This window comes from Drosophila suzukii, chromosome Y (assembly GCF_043229965.1).
Source record: "Drosophila suzukii chromosome Y, CBGP_Dsuzu_IsoJpt1.0, whole genome shotgun sequence".
NCBI classification, from domain to species: domain Eukaryota; kingdom Metazoa; phylum Arthropoda; class Insecta; order Diptera; family Drosophilidae; genus Drosophila; species Drosophila suzukii.
In genome coordinates this window covers 1559534-1570882 of record NC_092085.1, presented here as the reverse complement: position 1 = coordinate 1570882, position 11349 = coordinate 1559534, and the positions used below count along the sequence as shown (strand labels likewise).

General features: G+C 36.4%; 2 protein-coding genes across 2 annotated transcripts; both read right to left on the bottom strand.

Annotated features, from left to right (window-relative positions):
- Nucleotides 1–1163: 1163 nt before the first annotated feature.
- On the bottom strand, nt 1164–1859 carry LOC139353605 (uncharacterized). Its single transcript, XM_070997959.1, has one exon. The coding sequence runs from the start codon at nt 1857–1859 to the stop codon at nt 1164–1166; it is 696 nt and encodes a 231-aa protein (XP_070854060.1).
- Nucleotides 1860–10193: 8334 nt separating this feature from the next.
- On the bottom strand, nt 10194–10901 carry LOC139353604 (uncharacterized). The gene has a single exon (XM_070997958.1). The coding sequence runs from the start codon at nt 10899–10901 to the stop codon at nt 10194–10196; it is 708 nt and encodes a 235-aa protein (XP_070854059.1).
- Nucleotides 10902–11349: the final 448 nt, after the last annotated feature.

The following is an 11349-nucleotide window of genomic DNA, read 5'->3' as shown; positions in this document are numbered from 1 at the left end:
CTTGTCAAAGTTTGATTGGATGCCTTATGTATGTAATGCTATGTACAAGGCCAGATCTCAGTATATCTGTAAATCTTTTGAGTCGGTATAGTCAGAAAAATAATAAAGAGCTTTGGCTATGCTTAATAAGGGTATTAAGATATCTGAAAGGTACAATTGATTTTAAGCTAACACTCACTAAAACTGATAAGAATGACGACTTCTTTGTTGGATATGTAGATTCAGATTGGGGTGGAAGTCAATTGGATAGGAGAAGTACAACAGGATATCTATTTAAGATGTTTAAAACAAACGTTCAAAACATATAGACATCAAATATCATTTTTCACGTGAACAAGTTGAAAATAAACTAATAAAACTTGAATATATTTCTACAGATCATCAACTGGCGGATATATTAACAAATCCACTCCCAGCTCCACGCTTCGCACAACTAAGACAGCGTCTTGGCTTAACCGATTGATGGATGCAGACGACAATTTTTTTTTATATACTTACATAAAAGTTGAAGACATAATTTAATTTATCATTTAAAAGAATAATTTTTTGAAACTATGTTATTGAATTTAAAATCTGTTATATTTTCTAGCTATTAAGTTTGGAAACAGAAGATATTGCCTTTAATTGTTTTGCATGTTAATTTTGCATCACATCATTTTGTCATTTTGAATATTCATTTTTCTTTGTATTAATTTTAAGATTGACCTAATTGGGTTTTACTGGGTTTCCCCAATTCAAGCAACAAATGTTGGGTCAATGTGCACTCCCAGAAATATCTTGTCTTGCCAATTCAAATTTCAAATTTTTTATTAAACTTTAAATTTATAAATCATGAGCATCAGACTTTTGAGGAAGTGTGTTGGAATATGACATTACTTCATATCGATAAGAATATCGTATAAGCAAAAGTATTCTGCTCACTACTGGTAACACTAATATCGTTTTGGTTCCGATGAGCTGGTTCAGCTCTCACTTATTCCGCATAATTTTGAAGTGACAAGACGTGAAATCTGGATTCTGACGAAATAGTGTGACGCTTCCAGGAAATCACACACACACATAAATAAATTGTGTGTATTCTTATATTTAAAAATTAACTTTACCGTGATTCCTGGAGTATTATCACAGGTTTTTGAATAGAATTTTATTATAAGTTAACAACCTCAGTCACGAACACCATCCGCTGAATTAAAGACATGGCGGCGGTTGAAGTCCGACACAACCATCTCGATGGACTGATCCTGCGGCAAGTCGGGATGCTCAGAACGGTCCTCATACAAGTAGTGCACTGACGCCGAGCCCATGCTCTCATTCACGGACGTCAAGACAATGGCGTACTGGGTGCCAAGTGCTGCGAGCTCCTCCAGACTGGAGAGCGGTTCGTTATCATCCATTGCGATCGGCGAGCGAGCTTCCGTGCACAGTCCCTTGGCGATGAGGCGATCCCGGATGCGCATAGCACCTCGGAAGCCTTGGAGATCCATGGCTATGATCTCGCAGTCGGCAATCAGATCCTGCCCCGAAGAGTCGGCCTCGGCGACGAGCACATCCTCCCCGAACTGTCTGGAGTCATGTCCGTGTTCCTCTATAGATTGAAAGGTGGAGCTGTGGACAGTCAGGGTTTTGGCCTTGAATCGCGACTGGTGCAGAGCCAGAATAGCTATGTTGGCCTGTCTTTCGCTCTCGAACTGAACAAAACCAAACGTCTCTATCATTGTACCCAAAACTTTTCCATAACGTGCACATAGCTGAGCAAGTTCCTTGCGGCTGCATGGCGGCAGGTTTCCTCCGAAGATTCGACTGGTAAGATGGGTTGGTCCCCTGAGCAGCAAATATCCTTCGATCGGCGTATTGGACATGTTGAAAACTTTCACTCGAGCTTGTCAAACGTGAAATAGTTTCCATTGACACGTGCGACTATAGATTAACCTCTCTCAGTGTTGGAAAATGTTGTTGCGATAGTATCAGATAACGTTGACAACCCTGTACCATACTCACGGTACCAATTATTAACTTTGAAAATTATATTAATACTCTCCTTTTCTTGTGGAACTGGTAACTATTGGTTTTAAAAGGTCGTTCCTTGAGTTATGAAAATGTTTGGTGCATTTTCAATAATCCCGTGCTTGTTAAATAAAAAAGGATGAGTACACTTTCTTTTCTTTTAAATATAAAAACAAGAAAGAACGCTATAGTCGAGTACCTCGACTATCAGATACCCGTTACTCAGATAACAAACTTTAAAATAAGTTAGCCGCGCACTTTGTTCTCTCTCCCTTGCTCTCATTTCTCGGCTCTGCTTTTGTTTCAGCCAGCGCCAAGAATGAGAAAGCAACACATAAGATAGACAAAAAACATTTATATTTATGTATGCTTGCTAAACATACACAATTTTAAGGCACATTCTGTATTTCAAAATATTTGGTTGAATAGCTTTGTTTGAAAGAATTCTATTTGCCGCGGATATTAGATTGCAATTTTGTACGTCCACACACATGCATAAATACATATGTATGTATGTAAGCTAATTCATATTCTTTGAAAGAGATAAATAAAGATGTACAGATCTTTAAAGGTTTTTGCCCGTCAATGGGACAAATGGATAAAGGGTTCATTATTCAATAGAATAAGTTAGCCACGCACTTTGCTCTCTCTGAGCGCCGGCAGGGCTTTTTTCTTTGCCGCTAAGTTCGGCCGGCAACTATTTACATACACACACATACACGCGTAAAAACATTTCGCGTTGTCTGGCTCTGACGTCATAGCTTTTTTCTTTGGAGGTTTGTGGGCGTTAGAGTGGGTGTAGCAAAATTTTTTTTTAGTCAATCGATAGGTATTGACAAGACTAATACATTTCAGTTAAAATTTTCTATCTAGCATCAAAACTGTAGGAGTTACATTTTAGGGCGGTTTGTGGGCGTTAGAGTGGGCGTGGCAGTCTACTGAAACAAACTTGCGCTGCGTAAGAAGCTCAGGAATCTGTACGCCAAATTTCAATAGCCTAGCTCTCATAGTTTCCGAGATCTCAGCTTTCATCCGGACAGACGGACAGTCGGACATGGCTAGATCGACTCGGCTAGTAATCCTGATCAAGAATATATATACTTTATGGGGTCGGAAACGCTTCCTTCTGCCTGTTACATACTTTCCGACGAATCTAGTATACCCTTTTACTCTACGAGTAACGGGTATAATAATAATTATAGTTTGTGGCATGAGAGGCTAGGTCATTTGAGTAAGGGAAAGTTTTTAGAAATTAAAACCAAAAATATGTTTGACGATACAGATTTGCTGAATAACATAAAACCAGAAAATGAATTATGTGAAGCTTGTGTCAAGGGAAAGCAGGCGAGATTAAGTTTTATTAAATTTAAAAATAAGGACCACATAAATCGACCATTATTTGTTGTACATTCTGATGTGTGTGGTCCATAACCCCATCTACTGTTGATCATAAGAATTATTATGTAGTTTTTATTGATGAGTATACGCATTATTGTGTAACTTACATGTTGAGTTATAAGTCAGAAGTTTTTAGTGTATTTCAAGACTATGTAGCTAAAACGCATGCTTTGTTTAATTTAAATATAGTTAACCCAAAGACCATAGAATAACAAGATGCGTAACTAGGAGTAAGAAAATGTACACAGGCGGGCTAATTTTTGCAAAGCAACCCTTACACGTATAGGAATCTATTTTTAGAATGCTGTTGATTTGCTTCCTTCTCTTTCCCTCTCTCTTGCTATCTCGCTCACTACACTTCGCGTGTAGTCAAAATTCCATTTTTGTCTCATTTGTCGATTCTTGAAATATGTTGACGAAAAGGAACCGATCTAAAAGACGTATTGCTAATGCGAATTATAAGAGGGCTGTTGCGCTCTGCGTATGTTGGTGGCCCGTGGATAATGGATTTGAGTTCGATGTTCGAGTCCACTCTGAGGCTGGATTCAACTTAATATTTTTTTATATTTTTTTTTATTTTAATATTTTTTTAGCTGTACTTTTTTGACAATTTTTTTTTAAATATTTTTGATAGTATTTTTAGTTTTTTTAAATTCGTTTTTGTTTTTTTATTGTTTTTAGTTTTTCACAAATAGATTTCTTAGTTTTTTTAAATTTATTTTTTGGTTTTTTTTTATTTTTTTTAGTTTTTCTTCCTTTTTTTTTTTTTAGTTTTTTTTAATGTTTTTTTAGATGTACCAACTGGGACTTTAGGAATTAATCGTTCCTATAGATATATTTTATTTTGTGTAAATTACATATTAAAGGTTTTAATAAAATATCTAATAACAATAAAAACATGAACACAATAAGTAATTCACTTTGAATAAAAGTATGTACTCGAGAAAAGGATTTTTCATTATATTTTGATGAATATGGTGAGTGCTTTCCATATAAAATGCAAATGTTCGATAAATAGATTTCAGCTTTACTGTTCAAAGATCCCCAGATATTTATTTATTTATGACGCAGTATATTAAGCTTATCGCTACTTTTACATTTGTCTGCGGAGTCTAGCCACTTACAATGTTTGTACAGCAAAACTCTAATTAATTTATCTAACATTAGCATTTTATGTGAATAGCACTCATCATTTTCATCAAACCACGATGAAAAATGGCTTTCTCCAGTACACGTTACACGTTTACTCATTATAAACTGTTAAATGTGTTCTTGTTTCTTATTAGTATTAAAAATGTTTTCAAAAACCTTTATACATATGTATTTTACATACATTAAAAAATATATCTGAAAGAGCACTTAACTTTCCAAAGTCCGAATCGTTACAGAAATTTTTTTCTGCAATAAAAATTTCGGAAGGCGAATTTAACATTTCTCCCTGTTTTAAAATAATCGCTTCACATCTTTTGCTGGGGTTGAACTCCGACCTGCAATTCTCGCGGTTGAGCGACTAGACTCCTGGCCTACAGGCCTTTGACAACTTGCGTTAGTCGAATGCGACATTGAGCCCTTATTGCAGCAGACCACACGAAATGATTCACCAACACAACCAAAGAGCTTTACACGGACAACGCACACAAGGAAGATCGAAAATCCACATCGAAAATCCACACCAAAAATTTTGCCGTACATTCAGTTGTATGGCTGTTACGCATCTTGTTATTCTATGGTCTTTGGTTAACCTTTATATTGATAATGGTAGGGAGTATTTATCGAATGAAATGAAAGAGTTCTGTGTTCAAAAAGGCATTAGTTACCACTTGACGGTTCCACATACTCCACAACGAAATGGTGTATCCGAAAGGATGATTAGATCTATAACGGAAAAAGCTCGAGCTTTAGTTATAGGGGGCAAGATTCAGAAAACTTTCTGGGGTGAAGCAGTGCTAACAGCCACCTACCTTATTAATAGAAGCCCAACTAGTGCATTACATGAATGCAGAAAGACACCTTTTGAAATGTGGCACAGCAAAAAGCCGTGCCTGAAGTACTTAAGAGTTTTTGGTTCGACAGTATACGTTCTCAATAGAACGAGAAAAAGAAAAGATCTCAGTATATCTGTAAATCTTTTGAGTCGGTATAGTCAGAAAAATAATAAAGAGCGTTGGCTATGCTTAAAAAGGGTATTAAGATATCTGAAAGGTACAATTGATTTTAAGCTAACACTCACTAAAACTGATAAGAATGACGACTTCTGTGTTGGATATGTAGATTCAGATTGGGGTGGAAGTCAATTGGATAGGAGAAGTACAACAGGATATCTTTTCAAGATGTTTAAAACAAACGTTCAAAACATATAGACATCAAATATCATTTTTCACGTAAACAAGTTGAAAATAAACTAATAAAACTTGAGTATATTTCTACAGATCATCAACTGGCGGATATATTAACAAATCCACTCCCAGCTCCACGCTTCGCACAACTAAGACAGCGTCTTGGCTTAACCGATTGATGGATGCAGACGACAATTTTTTTTTATATACATACATAAAAGTTGAAGACATAATTTTATTTATCATTTAAAAGAATAATTTTTTGAAACTATGTTATTGAATTTAAAATCTGTTATATTTTCTAGTTGTTAAGTTTGGAAACAGAAGATATTCCTAATTACTTTATAATTTTCAAATTTATAAGATTACTTCCTGAAATTGCCTTTAATTGTTTTGTATGTTAATTTTGCATCACATCATTTTGTCATTTTGAATATTCATTTTGGCGAGGCGATCCCGGATGCGCATAGCACCTCGGAAGCCTTGGAGATCCATGGCTATGATCTCGCAGTCGGCAATCAGATCCTGCCCCGAAGAGTCGGCCTCGGCGACGAGCACATCCTCCCCGAACTGTCTGGAGTCATGTCCGTGTTCCTCCATAGATTGAAAGGTGGCGCTGTGGACAGTCAGGGTTTTGGCCTTGAATCGCGACTGGTGCAGAGCCAGAATAGCTATGTTGGCCTGTCTTTCGCTCTCGACCTGAACAAAACCAAACGTCTCCTCTATCATTGTACCCAAAACTTTTCCATAACGTGCACATAGCTGAGCAAGTTCCTTGCGGCCAATCGATAGGTATTGACAAGACTAATACATTTCAGTTAAAATTTTCTATCTAGCATCAAAACTGTAGGTGTTACATTTTAGGGCGGTTTGTGGGCGTTAGAGTGGGCGTGGCAGTCTACTGAAACAAACTTGCGCTGCGTAAGAAGCTCAGGAATCTGTACGCCAAATCTCAATAGCCTAACTCTCATAGTTTCCGAGATCTCAGCTTTCATCCGGACAGACGGACAGTCGGACATGGCTAGATCGACTCGGCTAGTAATCCTGATCAAGAATATATATACTTTATGGGGTCGGAAACGCTTCCTTCTGCCTGTTACATACTTTCCGACGAATCTAGTATACCCTTTTACTCTACGAGTAACGGGTATAATAATAATTATAGTTTGTGGCATGAGAGGCTAGGTCATTTGAGTAAGGGAAAGTTTTTAGAAATTAAAACCAAAAATATGTTTGACGATACAGATTTGCTGAATAACATAAAACCAGAAAATGAATTATGTGAAGCTTGTGTCAAGGGAAAGCAGGCGATTAAGTTTTAATAAATTTAAAAATAAGGACCACATAAATCGACCATTATTTGTTGTACATTCTGATGTGTGTGGTCCAATAATCCCATCTACTGTTGATCATAAGAATTATTATGTAGTTTTTATTGATGAGTATACGCATTATTGTGTAACTTACCTGTTGAGTTATAAGTCAGAAGTTTTTAGTGTATTTCAAGACTACGTAGCTAAAACGCATGCTTTGTTTAATTTAAATATAGTTAACATTTATACTGATAATGGTAGGGAGTATTTATCGAATGAAATGAAAGAGTTCTGTGTTCAAAAAGGCATTAGTTACCACTTGACGGTTCCACATACTCCACAACGAAATGGTGTATCCGAAAGGATGATTAGATCTATAACGGAAAAAGCTCGAGCTTTAGTTATAGGGGGTAAGATTCAGAAATCTTTCTGGGGTGAAGCAGTGCTAACAGCCACCTACCTTATTAATAGAAGCCCAACTAGTGCATTACATGAATGCAGAAAGACACCTTTTGAAATGTGGCACAGCAAAAAGCCGTACCTGAAGTACTTAAGAGTTTTTGGTTCGACAGTATACGTTCTAAATAGAACGAGAAAAAGAAAATTTGTTGACAAATCATGGAAAGGTATACTTGTCGGGTATGAACCAAATGGATATAAAGTATGGGATGTGGAGAATAACAAATTTGTTATTGCAAGAGATGTAGTGCTTTATGAATCAAGCAGGATAATGTCTAGAGCTGTGGATGTTGATTACAACATGGATTTTCCCATTCTTGAAGAAAATATTGAACCTGCTTTTCAAGACTCTGGTCTTATTGAGAGTGAAACGGTTCAGAAAAACACTGATATGGTAGTATTAGATGTGCAGCCTAGTGAAATTGAAAATGAAGTGGAGAATGAAGTGAAAAATGCCGATCCAGAGATATCTGGTGTTTTATCTGAAGGTGAACCAAGTGACTCTAATACTCAAATTCGAAAAAGCAATAGACTAAAAGAAAAGCCCAAATTGTCATATAGAGATATGATTAAAAATTGTGTTATGAATGCGCAAACTTTAACAGGTAGTACTCCAATATCTTTTGATAAAATTAATAATAGGAGTGATAAAGAACAGTGGAGAGCAGCTATTGAAGATGAGCTTAATTCTCATGAAATTAACAAAACATGGTCACTGGTAGAAAGACCTGAAAACAAAAACATAGTCGATTGTAAATGGATATTTACAATAAAACAGAACGAGTTTGGTAGACCAGTAAAATATAAAGCCAGACTTGTAGCACGAGGATTTACACAGGAATGTTAAATCGATTACGACGAAACATTTGCCCCTGTGACTAGAATTGCAAGTTTGAGACTTATATTGTCTTTTTCAAACCAGTATAGCCTTAAAGTACATCATATGGATGTAAAAACTGCTTTTTTAAATGGAGATTTAAAAGAGGAAATATACATGAGAGTTCCTCAAGGACTGTCTTGAAATAGCAGTCATGTTTGTAAATCGAATAAAGCAATTTATGGTCTTAAGCAGGCGGCTAGATGTTGGTTTAAAGTGTTTGAAAAGGCTTTAAAAGATATTGGTTTTAAAAATTCACTTGTAGATAGATGTATATAAATTTTGGATAAAGGGACTATTTTAAAAAATATATATGTTTTGTTATACGTAGATGACTTGGTTATTTGTACAGAAAACATTTTAACAATGAATAAATTTCAGTCATATTTAATGAGCAAGTTTCAAATGACAGATTTAATGGAAATTAAGTATTTTATTGGTATTAAAATAGACACAAAAGAAAGTAAAGTGGAATTAAGCCAATCAGCTTATATTAAAAATATTTTATTAAAATTTAAAATGGAGCAATGTAATTCTGTAAATTCACCACTTCCAAGTAAACTGAACTTTGATTTATTAGACTCTGATGAAAGAGACGATTCTCCTTGTCAAAGTTTGATTGGATGCCTTATGTATGTAATGCTATGTACAAGGCCAGATCTCAGTATATCTGTAAATCTTTTGAGTCGGTATAGTCAGAAAAATAATAAAGAGCTTTGGCTATGCTTAAAAAGGGTATTAAGATATCTGAAAGGTACAATTGATTTTAAGCTAACACTCACTAAAACTGATAAGAATGACGACTTCTTTGTTGGATATGTAGATTCAGATTGGGGTGGAAGTCAATTGGATAGGAGAAGTACAACAGGATATCTTTTCAAGATGTTTAAAACAAACGTTCAAAACATATAGACATCAAATATCATTTTTCACGTGAACAAGTTGAAAATAAACTAATAAAACTTGAGTATATTTCTACAGATCATCAACTGGCGGATATATTAACAAAACCACTCCCAGCTCCACGCTTCGCACAACTAAGACAGCGTCTTGGCTTAACCGATTGATGGATGCAGACGACAATTTTTTTTTATATACTTACATAAAAGTTGAAGACATAATTTAATTTATCATTTAAAAGAATAATTTTTTGAAACTATGTTATTGAATTTAAAATCTGTTATATTTTCTAGTTATTAAGTTTGGAAACAGAAGATATTCCTAATTACTTTATAATTTTCAAATTTATAAGATTACTTCCTGAAATTGCCTTTAATTGTTTTGTATGTTAATTTTGCATCACATCATTTTGTCATTTTGAATATTCATTTTTCTTTGTATTAATTTTAAGATTGACCTAATTGGGTTTTACTGGGTTTCCCCAATTCAAGCAACAAATGTTGGGTCAATGTGCACTCCCAGAAATATCTTGTCTTGCCAATTCAAATTTCAAATTTTTTATTAAACTTTAAATTTATAAATCATGAGCATCAGACTTTTGAGGAAGTGTGTTGGAATATGACATTACTTCATATCGATAAGAATATCGTATAAGCAAAAGTATTCTGCTCACTACTGGTAACACTAATATCGTTTTGGTTCCGATGAGCTGGTTCAGCTCTCACTTATTCCGCATAATTTTGAAGTGACAAGACGTGAAATCTGGATTCTGACGAAATAGTGTGACGCTTCCAGGAAATCACACACACACATAAATAAATTGTGTGTATTCTTATATTTACAAGTTAACTTTACCGTGATTCCTGGAGTATTATCACAGGTTTTTGAATAGAATTTTATTATAAGTTAACAACCGCAGTCACGAACACCATCCGCTGAATTAAAGACATGGCGGAGGTTGAAGTCCGAATCAACCATCTCGATGGCCTGATCCTGCGGCAAGTCGGGATGCTCAGAACGGTCCTCATACAAGTAGTGCACTGACGCCGAGCCCATGCTCTCATTCACGGACGTCAAGACAATGGCGTACTGGGTGCCAAGTGCTGCGAGCTCCTCCAGACTGGAGAGCGGTTCGTTATCATCCATTGCGATCGGCGAGCGAACTTCCGTGCACAGTCCCTTGGCGATGAGGCGATCCCGGATGCGCATAGCACCTCGGAAGCCTTGGAGATCCATGGCTATGATCTCGCAGTCGGCAATCAGATCCTGCCCCGAAGAGTCGGCCTCGGCGACGAGCACATCCTCCCCGAACTGTCTGGAGTCATGTCCGTGTTCCTCCATAGATTGAAAGGTGGCGCTGTGGACAGTCAGGGTTTTGGCCTTGAATCGGGACTGGTGCAGAGCCAGAATAGCTATGTTGGCCTGTCTTTCGCTCTCGACCTGAACAAAACCAAACGTCTCCTCTATCATTGTACCCAAAACTTTTCCATAACGTGCACATAGCTGAGCAAGTTCCTTGCGGCTGCATGGCGGCAGGTTTCCTCCGAAGATTCGACTGGTAAGATGGGTTGGTCCCCTGAGCAGCAAATATCCTTCGATCGGCGTATTGGACATGTTGAAAACTTTCACTCGAGCTTGTCAAACGTGAAATAGTTTCCATTGACACGTGCGACTATAGATTAACCTTTCTCAGTGTTGGAAAATATTGTTGCGATAGTATCAGATAACGTTGACAACCCTGTACCATACTCACGGTACCAATTATTAACTTTTGAAAATTATATTAATACTCTCCTTTTCTTGTGGAACTGGTAACTATTGGTTTTAAAAGGTCGTTCCTTGAGTTATGAAAATGTTTGGTGCATTTTCAATAAAATCGTGCTTGTTAAATAAGTAAGTATTCGTCTGGTGTAGCTTTGAAGGATGAGTACACTTTCTTTTCTAAAAACAAGGAAGAACGCTATAGCCGAGTACCTCGACTATCAGATACCCGTTACTCAGATAACAAACTTTAAAATAAGTTAGCCGCGCACTTTGTTCTCTCTCCCTTGCTCTCATTTCT

Coding starts and splice junctions, on each gene's coding strand:
- LOC139353604 (XM_070997958.1), bottom strand. CDS start 10,901: ATGTCCAATACGCCGATCGAAGGATATTTGCTGCTCAGGGGACCAACC.
- LOC139353605 (XM_070997959.1), bottom strand. CDS start 1,859: ATGTCCAATACGCCGATCGAAGGATATTTGCTGCTCAGGGGACCAACC.